Raw genomic sequence first — 23,658 nt, 5'->3', positions numbered from 1 at the left:
AGCAGGGCTTGGGGTCACCCCCGCACTCACCACAGTGGCTCTGCTGCTGCCCCACGCCAGGCCCCCCTCCCAGGTAATCACCCAGGTTGCCCAGGGCCCTGCAGGCTACATCAATACGGGGGAACATCCCGTCCACAGGACAGGTGGGGTGGCCGCCGCAGAGGCCCCCCAAAAGCACAGGGCCTGTGGCAGCCGCTCCAAGCCGTCCTGCAGATGACACGGCTCTGACTACAGCGTAGGTGTGGGGCAGGGCCGGGGTCTGGGCTCTAGGACCCGGGAAGGTGCAGCCCCCGCCTGAATGTCCCTCAGCCTGAGTCAGCTGCACCGTTGACATCAGGAGCCAATCAGGAGTCACGCCATTGAGTCAGTGGCAGGACCCCGCCCAGCGGTTAGGCCAGGCTGCAGCTGGCTTATTCGAAATGCATAAAGGCTCCAGCCCTGAACTCCCCGGCGCTAAACAGCGGCGCTGCGGCGCGTGCGGGCCGCGAGAAGCAAAGCAAAGGGATCCTGTTGCCCCCTGAGCAGGCTGGGGAGCCTCTGTCTTTGGAGCAAACCTCCTTCTGGCAGCAGAGCGCGGAGGGAGGCCGGGGCTCAGGGCACCTCTGGTTTCTGATAGCATCACGAAGCAGAAACACTCTTGTTTCAGGGCTTAATCACTTACCAGGAATCTGGGGAGCGTATTTGACGTGACTCCTTTTCTTAAATGAGTCAAAGCTCAGCATGCAGCTTGCTCCCTGTGCAGCCCCATCCCCTGGGTGCGTGAGAGGCGCTGGCTTCCTCCCCGTGCGCTCGCTTCAGTGGCCTGGCATGCAGGGGCCCTGTGAAAAGAAGCTGGATGGTGATTTTAAGTTGAGCTTGACACAGCCCTGGCGGGGCTGATGGGGTTGGGTTGGTCCTGCCTTGGGCAGGGGCTGGACTCGGTGCCTCCCGAGGTCTCTGCCAGCCCTGGGATTCTCGGATTCTCTGATTCCAAAGTCCCGGTTTCCCGGGAGCCTGGTCTCCAGCCTGGCCCGGTTTGCTTGGGCCTGCAACCCCGAATGGGTTTGCTCCAAGGTGGACGTGGGCTTGTGACTGCCCAGTTTGGAACATGGCAGGTGCTGAACGTGCGGGGGTGGGAGTCCTGGACGAGGGCCAGGGGTCCCTTTCAGAACGTAAGTGCAGTTTGGGATCTGCCTCGGACCCGACCCCCTGCCACGCCTCCTTCCCCGCCCTTTCTCCAAGCCCTGGCCTGCTCACACTACCCCTCCTTTCTCCCCCATCCCCGGGCTGGCCCAGGAGGTTGGGGTGCAGGCACCGGTTTGGGTGGAAGGGCTCGGGCCACGGCAGGGAGTTGGGGTGCAGGTGGGGGCTCAGGGCTGGAGCAGGGGTTCAGGATGCAGGCTCTGACAGCTCGTGGGTGGTGGCGCAGTGGGGCTCAGGCAGGGTCACCCCAGCCACTCCCTAAAGCAGCCAGCATGCCCAGCAGCAGCTTGCCTGCAGACACGGCCCCACACCCCTCCTTGGCTGTGATTCCCCATTCCTGCCCAATGGGAGCTGCAGGGGCAATGCCTGCAGGATGGGCAGCACGTGGAGACCCCCCTGCCCCATCTCCCCCAGGGCCAGCCACTGGGGCAGGGGGGAGTCTGCCTGAGCCCCACTGTGCTGCTGGACTGCTAGCGGCCGAGCTCCGGGTTTGGCTGCAGGAGCCTCGGAGATGGAGCCCAATTCGAGCAGACTCCCAGCCAGTGCTCCGCCCAAGGGTGGAAAAAACGAGAGGGAATGAGTTTTGTGATGCGCAGATGTGCACCACCCGTGGAACCCAAACTCCCAGACGTCTGGGTTTTTAAAAGACCAGCAGGATCATTGCTCCCGCCGTGTCAAGCATTTTAAAACTCACTCCCCCTGAATCAAATGTAAGCATAAGAGAGAAATCGAAGTCAGGGACTGCACAGTGCAGCCCGAAGCCTACGCTAAGGCACGCTGAGAAGTAACACCACCACCACAAGTATGTGTTGGGTCCGGAGGCGAGTGCGCCAGACAGTGTGTGTGTGTGAGTGACAGAGACACACACAGTGTGTGTCACACACAGTGGCGGAACTGAGCAAGCTCCCTCCATCTCCAGCCCCGTCATGTCCCCCTCTCTGTAGAGAGGGGGTGCAGGGGTGGGGGAAATGGGTCACCCCAATACCAGTGCCGCCTTCTCTGCCTCCCCCACTCCGCACAGCAAGCAGGAGCGGCATAGCAGTGGGGGAGGGGCAGCCGACGTGCCGACACTTGAGAGCCTCTGGGCCAAACCTGTCAGGGTCCCCCGTTAGAGGCTCCAAGGTCTGCCAATAGATCCGGATCTACTGGTCAGTGGCCACTGGCCTGCAGAGAGAGGGGGTGCTGCCGCAGTCGCCTAGCGGTGGGGCTAGGTCGGGGGTGGCTGGAAGAGGCAGTCCCAGGAAGTTCTCTGAGGCGAGATTTGGCCCTTTAGGTGGGGGATGACGTCTCTGCTGGCGTCCCTCTTGTGCTCGCCGGCCCCAAACGCCCCTCGTCCATTATCTCTCCAGCCAACAAGGCCTCACGTCTCTCCCTCAGCCGCGCTGCTGCCCCCGTCGCCCTGGGTGTCGTGCAGCCGGGTTCCACCAAGGCCGGGGCGGCAGCGTGATGTCAGAACAACATCGGCCATGCGTTTAACGCAGCCAGCGTTTCCCGGGCGTTGGCATGGGCACCTTTGCTCTCCGGCTAGAAATCCAGAGAGAAGTCCTCCCCAGAGGCGCCCGTCAGCGCAGGGGCTGCCATACCCACTCAGGACGCACCCTCTCCTCATCCAGCATCCCGCCTCTGGGAGAGGGCCCGGCCCCAAGTTTCTGAGAAAGGTGACGCCTTCCCTCCCCCCCCATCTTTCATCTACTCTCATGTGACTTTCGTGTGCATGCGAATCAGTCCTGCCAGCGGGTGCTCCCTTCCAGAGAGAGACATTTTCCTTACGCCGCTCATGCCTAGAGTCAGCGTAGGCAGAGGGAAATCAACATTTGTCCGAATAGCTTCCTCTTCCTCGTGTTATTATACACAGAGGCTACGTCTAGACTGGCATGATTTTCCGGAAATGCTTTTAACGGAAAAGTTTTCTGTTAAAAGCATTTGTGGAAAAGAGCGTCTAGATTGGCACGGACGCTTTTCCGCAAAAGCACTTTTTGCAGAAAAGCGTCCGTGGCCAATGTAGATGCGCTTTTGTGCAAAAAAGCCCCGATCGCCATTTTTGCGATCGGGGCTTTTTTGCGGAAAACAACTCTGAGCTGTCTACACTGGCCCTTTTGCACAAAAGTTTTGCGCAAAAGGGACTTTTGCCCAAACGGGAGCAGCATCGTATTTCCGCAAAAAGCACTGATTTCTTACAGTAGGAAGTCAGGGCTTTTGCGGAAATTCAAGCGGCCAGTGTAGACAGCTGGCAAGTTTTTCTGGAAAAGCGGCTGATTTTCCAGAAAAACTGGCCAGTCTAGACACAGCCAGAATCTATACAGAGTTTACACCCTTTTTTGCAGCCTCTATAGCACATCAAGCTCAGAGGCTCTCAAACTGTGGGCTGGGGCCCCAAAGCAGGTCATGAAATGGGGCCTCCGGGACTGGCATTAGACTTACTGAGGCTTAGGGCCAGAGCCAAAGACAATCCCCACTGTCCGGGCTGAAGCCCTAAAGCTTTGCTTCCTCCCAGGAGGATGGGGCGCAGGCTTTGGCCCCCTGCCCAGGATCAGACCCTCTTCCCAGGGCTGTGCAGTTAATTTAGGTTGCGATGCAGTTTGAGAGAGCCCAGTCTGGAAACCTGTGTTTCTGTGCATGGAGGAGGAAATTCCTGAACTCTGAGGAGCTCTGTCTCCAGAGCCAAGTTTTACAGTTGGTCCATTGTAAGTTCTAGGACCAATCAAAAAATAGGGGTGTGAATATCCATGACCGCGCTGGATGGACTGATTCGCATTTACACACGACCCCTTTGTATCACTCTACAAGTGGGTATAAATTCGATTTGCACTCATTTCTATACAGCCACTTGATACTGCATGAGAGAGTCCCATTTACAAATAAGACCCTTTTAAAACTCACTAGCAATGAAAACTGGCCTTAGCGTTCACGAGTCCATCTGGCATTTTGGTTCAGACCTCTCTTCCCTTTTCCCCCCTTAACTCCACCCTCAAAGAGCAAATCTGCGCAGACTCTGATAAACTGTGTTCTCCCACAGACTGCAAGAAGCTCTGTCGCATAAACTGATGTGTAACCGAAACTTGTTCACCACAGATCTCGTTATTTAAACAGCATAAGCACCCTGATAAATTAGTGAATTTCACTTTACTATGACCAAAAGTGACTGGGCAACCAAATGGCAAATTAAATTTAATGCTGATAAATGTACAGTAATACACACTGGAAAAAATAATCCCAACTATACAAACAATATGATGGGGACTAATTTGGCTACAACTACTCAAGAGAGAGATCTAGGAGTCATTGTGGATAGTTCTCTGCAAACATCCACTCAGAAATGCAAATAGAACATTAGGAGTCATTTAAAAGGGATTAAGAATAAGACAGATAATATCTTATTGCCTCTATATAAAACCATGGTACGCCCACATTTTGAATGTGTACAGATGTGATCACCTCATCTCAAAAAAGATCTATTGGCATTGGAAAAGGTTCCGAAAAGGGCAACAAAAATGATTAGAGGTTTGGAATAGATCCCATATCTGGACAGATTAAAAAGACTTAGACTTTTCATCTAGAAAAGAGGAGACTAAGAGGGGAGGAGGGAATATGATAGAGGTCTATAAAATCATGACTGGTTTGGAAAAAGTGAATAAGGAAAGTTATTTATTTATTCCCACAATATAAGAACTAGGGGTCACCACATGAAATTAATAGGCAGCAGGTTTAAAACAAATAAAAGGAAGTTTTTCTTCACTCAGCGCACAGTCAACCTGTGGAACTCCTTGCTAAAGGATGCGGTGAAGGCTAGAACTTTAACAGGGTTCAAAAAAGAGACAGATACATTCATGGAGGTTAGGTCCATCTATGGCTATTAGCCAGGATGGGTAGGAATGGTGTCCCTGGCCTCTGTTTGTCTGGAGGTGGGTGACAGGGGAGGGATCACGTGAGGATTCCCTGTTGTGTTCCCTCCCTCTGGGACATCTGGTATTGGCCACTGTGGGCAGACAGGACACTAGGCTAGATGGACCTTTGTTCTGACCCTGTATGGCCATTCTTATGTTCTTGATGGGTAGGACTCTAGGCAGAGTTAAGGTTGCTTGACATACTCTCTGTTTTCCCAATGCACAGATTTTTTTTCCATTTTGTTTGTTATCATTACTTAGAATGTCTTGACTTTCCATTGTTTGCTCATTTTCCATCTTTAGCTTTCCATTACTTTTTGACCCCTCTTAAGTCATGGATGTTGAGGTACTAATGTAACTACAGCTCAACAAGGTTATGGTACGGGAATTCTCCTAGCCAAGAACAGGAGAACCAAAATCAGAACATTAATCTGAGCATTAGCAGGGAATACAAAGGTGATGACGTAGAGGTGCCTCCGAAGTGGGCCATGAATCTGGATTTCATTTTAGGGCGAGAGGAGTTTGTTGTTTGGTTGTTTTTTTCTGAAATGAAAAATCTATTTTTGAACATGAATAAGCTTAGCTCAGGATATTTGAAAGTGTGTGCGTTTGTGCAAGTTGCTGTGTTATTTAACTGCCTCCCCACACAAACATAGATACATGCGCACACAGATACATGCACGAACACACACACAGACACAGAGATACACGCGTGTGTACACACATACGCAGGTACATGCACGTAATGTACTCCCCAGCCCCCTCCGAAGTTAAAAGTGATACAAAATACTTGATTTTTAAATACTCCTCAAAATAAATCAGAGGACTTAAAAATAAAATGCAGAGGATTTAAATCAGGGCAGAATTTGGCCCGTTGATGTTACTGGCATTACTCCTGACTTAGGCAGGGGTAACGGAGGTCAGAATTCAGCCTATTGTCACTTCAGAACTACAGTGGTATAAAGTGAGATTAGACTCTGTCCCAGCGAAGTTACTCTAGATTTCCACTGGTTTCAATGAGATCATTACCTGCCCACAGTGAGCATGCACCATGTTCACAACAGCCATCGTCTGCAAAAGTCCAATTAACTATTACACACACAGACCCTGTGTTGTGAGCATATAATTAGTAAATACAGTTTCATTCTACCCTGCAATTTATCAACTTTCTTAGTAACAGAAAACGCAATCTGTGGTTTGGTAATATCTCAGATCACACTAAAACTTTTGACCTATTTAAGATAAAAAGGTTACCAAGTTCCAATTACTCATATTCTTGAGCTCATTGTATTCGTACTAATGCCGTGGTTATCAGATGCTATTGAGGAATAAACTTTTATTCATTGTTGGACTGGTTTTTATTTCTACAAGGTTCCCCGTTGCTGAAAATCACTTTGAGGTTCCAATGAATTCAAAACCAAAATTAACTCAGAAATCATCCTAACACAGCCCTGAATTTTACAATGGTCTGTTTAAGAGCACAAAAAAATTGCTGGAGCATATGGTAAAACAAAAAAAGCAGTCTTGTAGCACTTTAAAGACTAACAAGATAGTTTATTAGGTGATATATTAGGTGGAATATATGGGTTTGGAGACCTAGAAAATCTGGTTCGTTGGGCACATTCTGATTTGGAAGCAGATTATGAGATTTTGAGGCTATTAAGAAGTATGGATTATAAATATATCTCCTGCTCTCCCTTTATCCAAACCCTCTTTGTTTTCATTATGATGAAACTGGTATTTTGGTATATTTGTTGCACTGGGAAAAAAAATATATTTTTAAATGATGGATTAAAAGCAAATTGAATCCTTAGTTTCTGGGACTTCAGAAATGCAAGTTGTTCACAAGAGATATGATAGATTACAAAATGAGCCCAAAGAGGGCAATGAATTACATGTATTACAACTGCACAATGTGGAAATTTATAGCTCTTCAGCTAGAAACGTATTAGACCACCTCGTCCATTTGTACTGCCAGCTAGGGATGATTTTATAGTGTTTTCTCCAGACCTTTCATTCCACCAAATTTTAAATGAGTCCAGCAATTGTGTTTTCCCATCATGTCCCATAAGCAACTATGCTATAGCTAGGGCTGATTGGAAAATAGAGGGGTTTTTCCCATGCTAATTTCTGAGGGAAATAATTTTTTGATTATTGAAATTTTCCACAAAAAATGTCGGCTTTTTTCAAAATATTGAAAACCAAAATATTTCATCAAAACCCAAAATATTTTGGCCGAAATCTTTTCAAGATTTGGCTGCTCGATTTTTTTCCAGCAACATTTCCAACAGAAAGCCAACATATTTGCAAAAAATTATTTAGTTTGTGCAAATCTGATACATTTAACCAACGATTGAAGAAAGACGGGAACTGGATGGGCCATTACATTCAACACCCAAATGACGCCAAAAGCTGAGTATCGGGCACTTACAGCCCACTTGATTAGCTTCATTTAGCGCGGACGATTTAAATGACACAGGTTTTTTTCTTTCTTCTTCTCTTTCCCTCTCCCTCTCCCCTCTTTCTCTGCTATTTATTTGTTCCTCTGGACCCCTTGCTCCATTCATCTGAAGAAGTGGGCTGTGCCCACGAAAGCTCAGGACACCATCGACATTTTTTGTTAGTTTCTAGGGTGCTGCAGGACCATTTGTGGTTTTTAAAAAAAAATTTAGTTACAGAGTAACACGGATACCCCTCCAAGTAAAAGAAGTTATTTTTTAATAATTTAAGCAACGTGGCCAGAACTTTTCTCCCGCATTGACCAAAGTTAAGTCCAGGGTAATTCCATTGATACTAGAATTTGGACTAATAATTATCCAATAATTAATTATAAGTATCCTTTCAATAACATATGAGAAACATAGAACAAATATACAGTTAATCATTTCTTTGTTGAGGTAGAGGCATTTTTTTAATCTATATGATTGATTTTGTTTTCTCTACTTGGTTTCTTTTGTCTGACTAAATGAAATCTTTAACCTCGAGGTGAAAACAATGTATATGGCCAAATAATTCATAATTTAACCCTAAACTAGTCACCTATATCCACATTTAGGCATCTAAATTAATTTAATTTCCAAAAGTACTTAGACACCCTTGGATCCATTTAACTTCAGTGGAAGTTGCGGGTGCACCGCATTTCTGAAATACTTTTACTCACCTACCTAAACATGGATTTAAGTACCTAACATTTGACACTCAAATTTGAAAAAATTCCCCTATATTTTCCCATATATATACACACACTGGTGTTCTCTATATGTGCATGTGGTTCCTAAAAATATTTTCAGAAGTAACAACTACCTTTAGAGCAGTAGTGCGCAAACTTTGCCTGTCTTTTCCCATTACCTGTAATTTGTAACTTGTTTTGCAAGTTGGTAGACGGCACGAATAATTTATTTTCATCCCTAAATGTATAAAACTAGGGACAGGTTGTTAGGAAGTGGTATAAACACAAAATATTACAAACCACAATGAAAAAAAAGTATCACTCATATTAATTGTTCCTTCTTCCTCTGCCCTGCAGTGGGACTGGGACCCCGTGGGTTCCACGGGAGTGGGACAAAATCCTGCAAGCAGTGCAGGAGCAGGGGGGAGTGTGCACTGTGGAGTGGGACAGCAGTAGTCCACCCTCATAGCAAACAATATGAATGTCCAAGGCTCCAGCCACTGCTTTTCAGATCACCACCCCCACTCTGGCCACCACCAGCAGTGCAGAAGTCGGGGTAGCAGGGGGGTGACAGCAAGTCTTCTGTGAACAGTGACTGTTTTTCAAAAAGGCCAAAGGCCAACATTTCTTCATATTCTCCCTTCCCCCCGCCCAAAAACTTTTTTGTGCCTCCCACCCTCCCCCAGTTTGCACGCCACTGTGTTAGGAAATAAACGTCACTGAAAGATGCAAATTAATTGATGAGAATTAATGTGCTGAGTAATTTACAAAAGTATCTGAGTCGATCCATTTATTTCACCCTTCCAGATTTTCACCATCCAGTATGCAAAGTTCTTTGGGTGTGCAAAGTCCCCCCCTGACACCAGAGGAAGGCTTGACGGTGCAAGGAACGCTGGAGAAATGCTTGCTACCAGTTCCACTGCCCTAAATGGATGGTCGATCCAATTTCTCCTAGGTCTTCATCAAAGTCACATTTGATCAGCTAATACCTTGGGGAGCCAACCTTGGGGATTTACATCGGCAGGACTAGTCTTAGCTCAAGCAAGTAACACCGTTGACTAGGGTGGCAACGTCTCACATGGGTAAGGACGATTCTTCTCAGTAAGGGTTCGCAGAATCCTACCCCAGTTCCCCCAGCACAAAGAGACGCAGCCTATACAAGGTGGCAGAGCTAGTCCCCTGGCCATGTAAAAAGGGCCCTAAAAAGAGCGAATGCAACGTAAACCACTTTACAGTTTGTTCATGCTATCAGAGCGATGGAAGGGAACTGCAGTGTAAATATCTCTCAGACTCCTTGGTTTCACTTGCAGGTTTAATGGGAAGCCAGTCACAGCACAACAGTCTGAATCTGTGTGGACATTAATAGCGTGTTGCCCATAAGACCCACTTCAATCTACAAACAAAATTGTCCCCCGACTGCAAACAATGTGAACGTCCCAGTCAGCAGCCTCACTCTGAATTGCCCAGGACAATTTAAATGCGTAGATAAGGACTATACATGAGTGGGAGGAGATAGTCCTTAGCTGAATCACGGTTGTGGCTTATAGAGAAGCATAATGAAAAGATTCAAACAGGTCCGTAAGCTGCAGTGCAGAGGGCAGAGCAGTAAACACATTACATTTGACACGTGTCTATGTTTTAAAATGTTTAGCAATTCTACTCTAAAAAGAATTGGCGCCCTATAGGCTGTGGTACTCTGTTCACACTGGTGTAAATCAGGAGTGAGTCCATTGCAATTCACTGGTGTGAGAGGAAAACCAGCCCCCTCAGCGAACACTGTTGCCCCTGATCAAACAAACTCATCCCATTTTTACCATTACACAATATGCACAAGCGCTGCAGAATGCTACACACCCATTTCTTCATACCAAGACAGACGGAAAATTCCATCTGCTTCATACTGACTCTGGTAGAAACTGTTGTCCCAGCACTTTCTTAAAAAGTAAAGATCAATACACAGAGATAAAGCAAAATAATTTTCTGAGGGCTGTTCCAGCTCTTAAAATGACTCCTCAGCAAGATATGAGAAGCGATCTCTACGCAAAACAACCATTTTCTGCTCAGGGCTATACAGGCTCTCCTCTTGCAGTGGGGCCCTGTTCAGCAAAGCTCATAAACGGGTGCTGACATCCATCCCAATTAACACCCACATCCACATTCATGGGGTAATGTTGTACCCCAGGAGTGTATATGTTGTGGTAACTAAAAAACCAGGGGACCTTCCAACCACGCCATTTCAGGACTTTGTCACCCGTACACAATTCAGCCACTTAAAAATTTAAGTTTCCGTGAAAATATTTTTCTGTATCAAAAAAGCATCTAGGATTCAAATGTACCCCCTTGTTAGTAGTTCTTTGTACACGCTGGCTTCTAGAGTATCTTGCATTATAATAGTGGTGATTCTGTCTCCCTTGCTAAGCAAGCTGTTGTTTTTCACACACATTTAATTGATGTATGCTCGTGGATAATGCATGTGTGGGGTAATGTTACACCCCACAAGCACATCCGATGTGGTAGCTCATGAATTAGTGACCATCCAAACACTGCCATTTCTTTTCATATGCTCAGTGAGAATGCATCGCACGGAATGAGATTCCTGTTACTTCTTTCAGTTTGCTAATAGGCAATTTTTTTCTGCCTAAAGCATTACAGAATTGTTCTTAGCTTCTGGATGTATTTGGGGGACAAAAGTCCCCCACAACATAATTATTGCACCTTTTTCATCACAGAGGATTTTAAATACAACTTTTTTGTCCTAAACCATTACAGAATTCTTCTTGGTTTCTGAATGCATTTGGAGTAGGAACTTCCCCCTGACACAGTTAATAAAACTTCTTCTTCCACATTGGATGAAGGTTCAATCAATGGAATCTAAGCATGTACTTAAAGATAAGCGGGCACTGAAAAATTGGACAGAATTGGGACTTAATCCTTGTCCAAGCAGGAATGCCATTGGCATGAGGGAGCTGGTAAAGTCTGCAGGGTGTTGGTAATTACAAGTCAAGAAAAAAAACAGAAAAGATTTGATCAATTATGATTCACAGACTTTATGATCTGTCCTAAGGAGGTTCCCTGGTGAGGAGTGAGTCTCAGGGGCTTGTGACCTTGTTAAAATCCTACCACCAAGCCTAAGATGGAAGAAGGTGCCTTTCTTGCTAATAATGGGGTCACCCTCTCTCTGGATCGTGACAAATTATCGCTGCCAGTACTAAGATACTCTCAAAAACACTTTAAAAATAGAAAACAAAGACCTAATTACTAGCTTCAGAAATGTGCCAGCAGGACCACCCCAAGGAATTATGGGCTCCACAGTACTATTAAGAGGATGCCCTGATGTCCAATGGCCCCCTGGAAGGGGCGAAGGAACGATATTCAAAGATATGATTTTATAATCTTCAGCAACACGCTAATATTTTAAAGCCAATTTTAAAGTAAAGTCCTGTAGACTAACACAGTACATCCAGAAACTAACTATTTTTGCTGGTTAATTGGTTTCCTTACCACTTGAACGACTCTTTCTCAGGTTTAAGGTCCTGCTCCTAGATCTGCTAGAAGGCTGTTTCATTTTTAAGTTCACTAGAACTAGGCCATTCCCAGAGGAAGATGCACCAGGCTGCGACAGCCACGGATCAGGGATGGGAAGTGGGGAACATTAAGACCCCGAGGTGCCCCACATTTTTGGGGTGCCCTACACCACTGCCGATGCGTAAGAACGGCCCTGCGCAGCAGACGCCGCCAAAAATCAGCTGTCAGAAATGAAAACGTCCCCACCCCCGCTGATAACGCTGAACGCCTCTGCATTCTTTTCACGCAGTTGTTCCAGCCTGCCCAGCCGGAATACCGTGCTCTGCCCTCCCTGCTCCTCTGCTCTTTGCATGGTCGCGCACCCCACTGCAGGGAGAATGTGAAATGCTCCTCCAAAAGGCAAATTGGGGCCCAGGCTGTTTTTCAGCAACAAAATAGATGGGCTTGCTGGCCCAGCACTGGCATCTCTTCTCTTGGCTTTAATTACGAGAAGGGGCTTTTGCTGAAATGGGAAACCAGATAGAGAGATCATCTCCCGGAACCTTCTTACACCTATCTGCAGCATCAACACCCAGAAAACTTATCACAAGCATGGAGGGGACCCCTCAGTTCACCCATCGATCAGTCAGATCATCACCCTCATTTAGTAGTTTGGTAACTTGTGGCACATCTCGGTGGAACTGACGTGTCTGATGTCAGACAGCCACTAAGGGTATGTCTAGACGACAGGCTTCTGTCGACAAAAGTTTTCTCGACAGATACTGTCGACAAAACTTCTGTCGACAAAGAGCGTCTAGACTACATTGAGTTCTGTCGACAAAGCAAGCCACTTTGTCGACATGGTAGTGTAGACGCAAAGGACAGTTTACATGCAATAACACCTTCTGTCGACAGAAGGCGTTATGCCTCGTAAAATGAGGTTTACCAGCGTCGACAAAACTGCTGAGTTCTGTCGACGTTATGTCGACAGAACTCAGTGGTAGTGTGGATGCAGGTATAGTTTTGTCGACAAAAGTCCACTTTTGTCGACACAACTCTGTAGTCTAGACACACCCTAAGTGACCTAAGGGCTCCAGAGTCACCAGCCACTGCCTTGCAGATTGCTCTCTGACCCTGGAGTTTCCCTTTTGTTTTTTCTTTCACCAAGGTCTTGCCAGAGCAATGCCCAATCTCTGAAGACTTTTGCGTCCCTTCCAAAAGGAGCAAAGTCTGAAGTAGAAGCTGGTCTGAGAGACTTTCTGATCCTCCCTCATGTCTTTGTGTGCATGAAGAGCACAGCAGGGAAAGTACAATCGCTCCTCATTCATTACTTGTAAATATTTTCTGTCAGAGGTTTCCCTTTCACTACTTGATCACAGGAAATAAATGAAACGTCGGAGGATTTGGTAAGTCAGAGCACACATCTGCTGTTTCCCACCGAGTCCCTACAGTACATGCCATGGGTGACAAAGAGAGCATGACAAAGGGTGATATTTACCAGCATCTTGGTTCTCTGGCCCAAAAGCAGGTGCCGGTCCTTAGCCCTACAAAAGTTATAGTGGGATGCAGCATGTTTACACTGCATGCCTTCAGGTGTTCAAAATGAAAATGAACACGTAGCTCACTCTGATCGGCCTTAGAAATATCGTCTCCTGTCTAAATTTGATTTCCACTTCTGTCGTTTTCTTAAACCCATTGGACAAGAGGATGAGACGTTGTATTTGGGGCAGTTGACTGCTCTGGTGTAACTCCCAAGTAACTCCCCCAGAGTGGCAGGAGTTGTTCCCAATAATACCAGGGCAACTAAGATGAGAATCCAGCCCTTAATGGCTTGCAAAGGAATCAGCAATAGAAAATGTCATCCCCTTCTTTAGTCCATCTCTGCAGCTTTGCACAACGCAGTTTTACTTGACTTAAGCAATGGGGTTATCTGTTGATATTTCAGCTGTTTGGCAGCATGAGAAAAGGAGAGAGAGAAAGAGAGAGAGAGAGAGTCCCTAGCTTCACTCTTCTACTTCAGCATATGAAGCCAGATTCTGCCCATATTTACATGCACACAGTCCTAATGCACAGATGAGAATGTGGGGTGGTTTGGGCCTTATTCAGGGCTGGAAATAGACACCCTGCGATCTATTTACTCACCAGATTCTTGCTTCTTATTGACAGATTCTTGCTTTTGCCTGACAGCTCTTTGTTCTGAAACATCCGCGTAAGGAAGGGCTTGTAGCAGTCCATCCATAGACAGAGCAGATGAGGTGAAACATGCCACTACACACTGGAACATGTGGAAAACCCCACTAGCCCCTGAATTGCAGCCACCTCCAGGGTGGAACGTGGTAGGAGTGTATCAGTACACGTCATTACAATACTACATGAAACGCAGGCCAGGAAGTGGAGCAGAACAGTGCTACCAATGGAAATTGCCAGGGGAATCTCGAGGAGACAGAAAGGGGAAACAACCCAAACTGGATTTTGCTCAGGATGCTTGTTCTCCAGCAAAAAGCACCACGACCAGAGTTTTAATGAGCACAATGTAGCCACATTCTTGGATTTACAACTCACCAGAAAGGTGCATTAGAGTCTTAGGCTACTTCTATACTACGAGTTTTCTCGGCAAAAAATATGTTAATGAGGGACTAATTTGCATGAGTCACAATCTCATTTGCATATCTTCTGCCGATCCGTTTTTGCAGTAGGGGTTTTTGCACAAAAACAAGCAGTGAGGACATTTTCTTTTTGTGCAAAATCCCCTTTTTCCGCAAGATCAGTAAACCTCCTTTTTTGGGGCATAAGGATCTTGCAGAAAAGGGGGTTTTTGCGCAAAAAGAAACTGTCCACACTGCTTGTTTTTGAGCAAAAACCCCTAGCGCAAAAATGGATGGGCAGAAAATATGCAAACGAGATAACGACTCATGCAAATGAGTCCCTCATTAGCATATGTTTTTATTAGAAAACTTGTAGTGTAGACATAGCCTTAGATAAAATGTCCATTCTCAATACTGCAAACTCTCAGGATTTTATCCTGAGTCTCATAATATTTGGTGTTTTCTTTAAAATCTCAGTTGCTTGAGTCACAATTGAGTGGGAATCTTGGCCTTTCTTTTTTTTAAAGTAAGTTTTTAGCTCTTGGGGTTCAAGAGAAAAGCCTGAAAATGGGACTATGAATAGCTCGAAAAACAGAAGGAAAAAAGTCCCACCAGATTTTTCTTTAAAGCAAAAGATTTTAAGACAATTTCATGATTTTCATCTGGGGGTTAGCCATGCTGTATGCAGCTTGGAAAATGTCCCTTATGAATTAAGGCAAGATTTTGTTTCAAAAGTAACTCAGGATTTTGGATATTCCAGTCACAGGGAGCCCAACCAGAACCATCTTAAAAGGTTCTGGATTTGAAAAAGTGCTTGCTGAAAATCCCCTTTCAGGTGTTTCCAGACTGGCACACCAACATAGAGATGTCCAAAATCATTAGTCACTTCGGAAAATCTTGGCCTGCATCTCTGCAGATGGTGAAAAAAACAGTGGCTTTGGAAAAAAAATTAAATGCTGGCATTGGCAGCTTAATAGCATACGTACTCGACACTATTAATTACTCTATTCCACGCGTGTGGAGATGCCATATTATGATACTTTGGGTAATCTTACTCATTAGCCCTTTGCTCACCACTAATGAGCCAAACACCTGAGCCTCTTCCGGCAGCCGCCATTTTGTTTTAAAGTAGCCAGAAATGGGTCCTTATCCTCCCCTCAATTTGTGGAATTCCACTAAGGAGGAGGCAGTGCACGATCCCATGTGGACCAGTAACCAGTTGTCTATGCCTATAAACAGGGCTGGGGAACCTTGTTTGGGTTGGGGGCCGCTGACCCACAGAAAAATCAGTCGGGGGCCGCATACAAGCGAGAAGCAAACAAACAAAGAAACCCGCACTGCCATGGCCCCCAACGGAGGAGACAAACACTTCCCACATTCCCCTCACACACCAGAGCCTAGGGGGCGCCTGGGCTAGTAGATTTCATGTGTCCCAGCCCAGAGGGGGGCAGGAGGGTCAATGCTGTCGTCCGTCCCCCCCTCTCCCCCCCCGGAGGGTCAATGGGTTCCCTAATGCTGTGGGAGAAGCCCTGAGCCTCAGGAGACAGATCAAGGCAAGTCAGGAGCCGCATCTGGCCCTTCGGTTCCCCACCTCTGCTAGAAAAGTCACATCTTAAAATCCCAATAGCTTGAAGGGCAAGAACGGAAGCAATGTATCCCTAGAAAGAGGGATTCCTGGCTTCCCAAGGGAACACAAGTGACGATATGATAAAACTGCCATGTTTAAGTACAGAACTCCTTTGGAACTCTGGACGCCGAGCTACAGAGACAGTCGGTGGATCCTGCTGGAGGGTCTAAAAACAGTCCCAATAAACACGTCAACATCTCTCCTAAAGCCATGACTCCATACAGCGCGGTGTATGTGATCGTTTGGAGGGGGACGCTGTAAAGATTCTATCGGCACTCATGTGGGATGAGTGTCAGCATTCGCAGGCAGGGGCACCCACTCGCAAGTAATACTGCAATTGTCCCAAATGCCTGCTGATAAAACCTTCATCCCACACCAGCGTGTGTTTTCTTGATAGAGCCATAAAGAATCTCGCTTTCTGCACACAATGAGCCTGGATAGTATTTGACACTATAGTTGCAAATACGTGGGCTGGGAATCTCAGTAGTGCCTTCATATTACTTCAGTAGGCGATACAAACTTGGATTGGAGGTGAGAATTTGGCGATGTGTGTATTGGATATAAGGAGATGGAAGACGAACACCCAGATAACATTGATGAGAGCTTTATTTCTGTGCTTGGCCCATCAGCCACAGCATCTGGGCATTTTTGGCCAGCTCCTCCTTAATGATTTCAGTGGGAGTTAGACACCTTTTAGGAGCTGGTCTGTCCTCTCTCTGTCTTCCTCTCTCTAGCTTCAAGGGATAGCAGAGTTAGTCTGTTACAGAAAAAAACAACCAATGGGCTGGTAGCAGCACTTTATAGACTAACAAAACGTGTAGATGGGATCAGGAGTTTTCATGGGCACAGCCCCCTTCTTTAGATAACTCTGGTCATCTGAAGACGTGGGCTTTTCCCACGAAAGCTCAGGATCCCATCGACATGTTTTGTTCGTCTATAAAGTGCTACCAGACCATTGGTTGTTTTTTTCCTCTCTCTAGTTATCTACAGTTTTACATATTCAAATTGTGACCTCAGATACAAGCTTCCAACTCACGTGAAAGCACCGAAAATATCCAAGGGCCGATTTTCTCCCCATATCTTTGCAGCCTTTAGGATAATGTTAACCAGCATGGGCGCTCACTGATTTCAGCGGAAGTTGTATTCCAAAAATCGTTGGCTTCTTATTAAACCAATTGGCCCCATAATCTCTTTAGGAATAAAAAACAACATTTTCAAAGCCTATAAACAGCTTAGGAGCCAAGCTCCCTTTTTCTAGTATGACCATGGAATTTTGGAAACTACTGGTATGTCTACACTGTGTTTTAAAACCCGTGGCGGCTCATCTCAGAGACACGCTGCTCCTTTCCCCTCGTCTTACAGATTGGAGTTTGCGCTACAGTGCTAAAAGCTGCTGTTTAGCTATTTGGGTTTGGGCTGGAGCTCCAACTCAAGCCACAAAATCTACACTACTGTCTTATCAGAATCATAGAACCCCAGGGCTGGAAAAGACTTCGGGAGTCATCAAGTCCAGCCCCCTGCCCGAACCAGGACCAACCCAACTCAATCATCCCAGCCAGGGCTTTGTCAAGCCGAGACTTAAAAACTTCTAGGAATGGAGATCCCCCCCCTTCCTAGGGAATCCTACCCAGCGCTTCCCCAACCTCGCACGGCATGAGCCCCACACACCTGAGCTGTGAGAGACTCACTGCCTTGAATTTTCAAATGCGCCACAGACATATGGAAGTTAATGGCACTTAGGCTCCTAACTGTCATTTGAAAATGGGACTAAACTCCTAAGTCTTTTCAGCCTCGTGTCAAAAAATATTTAGGTGCCTTACTCCCATGGGAGTTGGTGCCTCAACACCTGTGAGGATCTGGGCCTTCGGCACTGTTATAAAACCCACAAAATCTAAATCTTTAACTTCAGGTGCCTAAATCCCTTTAGCACAGAGAGATTTAGCACAGTGTTTCTCAACTAGTGGTCCGAGTACCCTCAGGGGTGCTGGAGAGAAGTCTGAGGGGTACGTCACCACAACTGAAATTTGGAGAAAACTGAATTTTTATTTTACATTTTACAGCGCTTTATTATTTTTGTACTTTTGACACCCACAAATTTTATCGCCCGCCTGGCTCCGATTAAGTTGTTTAAACAAAGGTGTTGCAATGGTAGAAAAAAAATTGTGTGTCTGAAAACTGTAGGTACTGGGGGTCCTTATAATTTTTTTTAAAACGGATACTTATAAAAAAGAGTTGAGAAACACTGATTTAGCAGGTTGAACTTTTAGAGAAAAATCTGTTCACCTGCAAGCTGAGTAAATTGCCTAGTGTTACTGCCAGTCATTACACATGAGGTGACATGGTTCCATGTTGTCTTAACAAAGGGGCTTTGTGGAGAAACTTCCCACCTGAAGTCTCAGGAAGAATGTTTGGAGAATGAGTTTGGTATTTATTTTCCAGGATGAATTGTGGACTATAAAAGGGCTCTCTGTGCCTGGAGTTGTATGCGCAGGCTGCTTACACACATTATGAAAGGCATGTTGAGGTTAAACAGACATGCAATATCCCGACCAATCGGCATCTGAGAGATGCTAACCTGCCCAAGCAGCATTTCATCTCCGTACGTTTTAAACCCCCACTGTCAAATTGCTGATGTAGCAAGGGAAATTTTGCACATTCAGTAGAATTTAGGAAGGGAACTTTATTTTATTTTGCATTTCAACTCATTCTTCTTTCAGTATTAGTAGTTCTCTTCTCTACACGGCACCTACATTGACTGTAGGGTTAAAATAATATTTCTTTTTAAATTAGACAAACAGCACAACCAGGTCTACTAGTGAGTGAGGCTTTATGAGGAAAATGAAGAATTAAATTCTGCCTTTGTCAGTGTGACACAAGCACTTTTAAAGCCTGAAAGCTTGTCACTCTCGTCAACCAAAGTTGGTCCAATAAAATGTATTATCTCACTCTACAGGTCTCGAAAATATCCCAGGACCAACATTGCTACAACAACAAAATAGAAGACATGGGTTGCCCTGTTGATAGTGTCTAATGCAGAGAGCTGATGGATTAGCTCAAAAATTAGTACATGAATTAGTTGGTGGATCATTGCAAGCTTCACTGAATAAGGCAATCAATTAGTAATATTCTACTGATTTAGGTAGAGTAGACAGATGGAAAGAGAGCTCCATGTAAGGAGCTTTTCGTTTGTGCAGTTTTACTAGAAGCCTTGAGGAAACGCGTGAGTCCTGGACAAGAGCCTTAGCGCAGGTTTTAGAGAACAATGGAAGCCCCCGTGGTAGGCAACACCCTTTCCACTAAAATATGCCTCAGGCACAATATTTGCAGCAGAAGTCACCTATTTTACAAGTCCGTGCACCCCTTTAGAAATGGCTCCTTTGGTTATAGAGGCAACTTTGAAAATGTAAACTGTGTGTAATCAATGTCGTGCTGCCTTTCGGAATTGGCAGAGTGCCTAAACAATACATCTGAGAAGGGTGAGCTGCCCTGTTCGTCTGAATCAGGGCCTTCCTGGTTGTTACAGAACTCTGCATTTGTTTTGGATTTTGCCAATTTGCTGCAGCACTAAAGAGTCCCCGGCAAAAACCAAAGGGGGGATGTAAACTCTAGACGAGGGCACACACACATCATGAATTCATGGCAGCTGTCACTGTCAGAATTCAAAAGTGCAACTGGAGGGATGGCTGCTTTGCCACAAACCTCATACAGAAATACTTGTAAATTTAGCACTTTCCTCGAATTAGATCAAATAGCAGTTACCTGACACCTGGCTTCTCTAAAAACCCCAGTGTGGGTGGCGTTCAAAATCCTCCTCTCCCTCTTGCAAAACTTGCTTCAGAGGAGTAAATTATGGCAAAAAGAATGGTCTGAAACAAGATGCAAAGGGTTTGTTGTTTTTTAAAACGAGCACCCCTAGGGGCAGAGCTGCTGGAAGAAACACTGGCCAGGCTGAGCCAGGAGGGAATTGTGTCCATCCAGCTGTGCAAGCCTGCACCGATTGCACTTTGCATCTCTCCCTCTGGCGAGGGGTTTCCGAGGTGCCAGCTCCCCACAGGGAGGGAGGCCGGGATAAGTGGAGGAGCCCCAGAGAGGACAGGAGACTAATTTGCAGACAAGCTCAGTTCCAACTTAGGGGCAGAAATAAATGGCGGGCCGGGTAGCAGCGCTGCTTGGAGAGAGCAGAAAACAAAGGGTCCCAGGAAGGAGTGTGGCCCAATAGGCATTTCAAGCCACAACACAACCAGATTGTGCTTCCAGTTACCTCGCGGCAGCCCTGCCGATCTCCGGAAATTCCCGCAGAGCTGGGCCCCGCGCACCATCCCAAATCATGAAGCTCAGTAACTCATGATCATCTAGCAGCCTCTGCAGTAGGATCTATTCTCAGTCTAGATCGGGGCTGGGGAACCGTTTTTGGGGGGCCACCGACCCACAGAAAAATCAGTCGGGCCCCTCCCCGCCCCAGCTGAGGCAGCCCCGGAAGGAGAAGGACATTCTCCACGTTCCACCCCCACACCAAAGCCTGGACGAGGAGGGACAGGCTGGTAGATTTTGTGAGCTCCAGCCCTGGGGGGGGATGGCAGCGGGGGCTGGAGCACAGGGCAGGCTCCCCAGTCCGCGAGGGTCGGATCCAAGCAAGTGTAGGCTCCCCACCCCGGTCTAGAATAACATTCGCAACACGACAACTCCCAGCACGGCTGGGTCTCACTGGGCCTGGGCAACTAAGTCAGCTCAAACACGCACACTCCTCTCTCACCCAGGAAGTGCTCAGAGGTGAGGGCTGGCAGCCCCCTTCCCCCCACTCTGTCGGGGATAGAGGCAGGGGTGCTCACCCAGAAATCAGGCGGTGCCCCCGAAACCACAACCCTCCAGCATCCCGGTGCAAAACATCCCCCCATTCCCGGGGCATCTCTGGGCGAGCCGCCCCGAAAGGAAGCACCTGCTGCAGAGTCAAGGTGGGGGGTGGAGGGCAGCAGGCGACAACCACCCGGCCGTCGCAGCGAGGAGAAGTCGCAAGGAGCAGCCACAGCTCTGAGTCCACAAGTGCAGCTGAGCTCCCTCGGCACGGAGTGGCCAAGACAGCGGGGAAGCAAAACGCCCGCGGCTGCCAGGCAGAGGGGCTAGGTGTGGGGGGCTGAACGGGGAGCTCAGCTAGGGACAGGTTTGCCTGCAGAAAGCTCACTTGGGAGAAGGACTGAGAGAGGGAGGCGAGGGAGAAAGAAGCGAGGGAGCGAGAAAGGGAGAGAGGAGGCAGCTGGGAAAATAAAGAGGGGCTCCCTCTGAAAGTCCCCCATGTGCCAGCAAAGCAGGAGAGCTGCAGGGGGTACCCCAGAGAAGTTATAACTGATTTCCCGGCATTACTCCTGCCTGCTGAGCCCCAGACCCTGTCCCCACCCCGGCACAGCTAATGAGCCAGCTCGGGCCAGAGGGGCCCAGACTCACCTGTAGGACATAAGAACTGGCAGGCATCAGTCCCCTCCGCTCCAGGGACCCAGAGTGGGTGAGGGGGGCTGGTGAAGTCCTGGGCTGTCACACCCTGCCGGGCAGCCTCACTCAGCAAGTGGTTACATCGCTGCCCCAAGAAATGTGTCAGTGGGTCAGCAGGACACTAATTGGGTGGTTTTTTTTTTTTTTGCATAACCGGGTCTTAGGAAAGCAGGAGTCATGCCGTGATTACGTAAGAGCCAGTGAGATGCCGCGGCAGGGCAGGCGTGTTGCTAGAGGGTCAGGTGGGTTTCTCAGGCGACACAGCTGCTTTCTAGCTTTCTCAGAGCTTCCCGTTAGCGTTCACACTGAGGAACCACCTACCCTCGCGGCCTCAGCTTCACTACTTCAAAAAGCCATCCCCGGGGAGAGTCAGACAGACTGAAGCGCCGGCGGCCCCGTGAATGCAGCGGGGGGTGGGGAGTGCCGCGAGGGCACAGACGGAGACAGGCAGACAGTGAGGTGAAGAGGATGAGGACTGCACTGCCGACTAAACCACACTCGGCTTCTTCAAATCACTTCGGAAACAGTCAGTAGAGCCTCCCCGGGCCGGCGTTTGCCATGAGGCAGAGGGGGACAGTCGCCCCCACCAGCCCTTGGTTTGCCCCCCCACTGAAGTTTCTTAGGTCTGTGAGCTCCCCTTCTCTCCCCTGCCCGATGCGGCACAATTCAGTGTCATCGCAGATGATGATCCGTGTGCGGAGAGACCATCGCCCTCTCCCCACAGCGAGCCCTGCAGTGACCGGCCTGCGTGGGCGGGAGGCCTATTCGAATCTCTCCCTCTCCATTACGCCTGGGGGCCGGCGTGGGGCTCTAACCCCTCAGGGTCGCTGGGCGGCTAGTGGGCCTGTGGCCATCGCTATGAGGGCCTATCATCTCCCCCCGCTAAGGCAGCCCCCCGTTGGGGGAGACACCAAGGGAAATGGCCTTGGCTGGGGCAGAACCGGCACAGGCTGGCTCGCGAGGTGGGGGGCCCCCCGAGGGGCCTGGAGAAGGCAGAGGGGTGAGGGAGACGAGGGTCCCTGAGGAGAGAGGGCGAGAGGAGAGAGCTAGCTCCCCCCACCATCTCCTCACTAGCCGTGTTATTTACCATTCCCTGCCTGCTGCCCGCACCCCCTCCCGCCCTGTTCTGCCCTGCTCAAGGTCTTAGAGGTTTTCCCAAGTCTGCCCCCAGCCACACGTGGGCAGAGGCCACTGACACCAGCAGGCGCCGGGACAGGCAGGAGCGTGGGACGTATCCTGTTAGGCAGGAACCGGGACAGGCAGGGGTGTTTCTCAGGGGCGTGGGGTGTATCCTGCTCAGGCAGGAGCCGGTGTCGGGCTGGGAGGAACACAGAAATACGCCCCCCAGCTCCTCATCCCGTGCTCTCGCATTGAGGGGCCAGGCCCAGGAGCGGGGTGGTCACAGGGGTTCCCCATGGAGGCTGGAGAGAACAGGATCCACTCCTGCAGTGAGCAGTGGCCGTTGCTCCTGTCTAAGGCCCTCAACGAGATCCTCACCCAAGCTGTCCCCACAGCAAAACCCTCTCTGCGGGAGCCCACCGAGGTCCGAGGGGAAATGGGCCTGCACTGGTGGTGCTACTGGCAAAAATGGGGGGAGGTTGCCCCTAAATGCAAACATCTGGGTCAGCTCTGCACAGTCATGCAGGGGTGGAAGACACGTCTCCTGCACATATGGCCTTGCGGGCAGCCCGGGCCTTGCGATCTGTCCTGTTCCGCACATTGAATCCCTCCGCCCCGTCACTCTGACGCCACTTTCCATCCAAGGTCACTGCGCACGCGCACGCACACGCACACCCGCTTGGAAAAGACCCCATCCACCTGGAGCCTCCCTCTGGGAGAACGAATTTTCCCTCTGTTACCTCCTTCACATCCTAGTGCACGCGGCATGAGCCCTACGGTGCACCTGACGAGACAGGCCCTGCTGCAAAGACCTTGGAAGCTGAAGAGCTGGGAAAGGGACTTGGCTGAGATCTCCCAGCAGGTGAGTAGCAGGAATGGGACTAGAAGGGAGCTCTGCCAAGTTCCAGCCAGTGCCCGAGTCAAAGAACGGCTCCGTGTCCCCCCATCACCTCAACCCACCGCACAGCCAGAGACGGCTCCGTGTCCCCCCATCACCTCAACCCACCTCACAGCCAGAGACGGCTCCGTGTCCCCCCATCACCTCAACCCACCGCACAGCCAGAGACGGCTCCATGTCCCCCCATCACCTCAACCCACCGCACA

General features: G+C 48.4%; 1 protein-coding gene across 1 annotated transcript in view; it reads right to left on the bottom strand.

The window, feature by feature from the left end:
* NFILZ (NFIL3 like basic leucine zipper) overlaps nucleotides 1–21,527 on the bottom strand; it is a 28,933-nt gene extending 7,406 nt beyond the window's left edge. Inside the window, exons 1-2 of the mRNA XM_075903181.1 lie at nucleotides 21,391–21,527; nucleotides 662–818 (exon numbers count right to left, since the gene is read on the bottom strand). Of these exons, the coding sequence (XP_075759296.1) occupies nucleotides 662–722 (61 nt within the window). The 5' untranslated portion in view covers nucleotides 723–818; nucleotides 21,391–21,527. The remainder of the gene's footprint in view (nucleotides 1–661; nucleotides 819–21,390) is intronic.
* Nucleotides 21,528–23,658: the final 2,131 nt, after the last annotated feature.

The sequence above is a fragment of the Pelodiscus sinensis genome, chromosome 19, assembly GCF_049634645.1.
Source record: "Pelodiscus sinensis isolate JC-2024 chromosome 19, ASM4963464v1, whole genome shotgun sequence".
NCBI lineage: Eukaryota > Metazoa > Chordata > Testudines > Trionychidae > Pelodiscus > Pelodiscus sinensis.
Note: the sequence above shows the minus strand (reverse complement) of the source record. Positions and strands in the feature narration are given on the sequence as shown.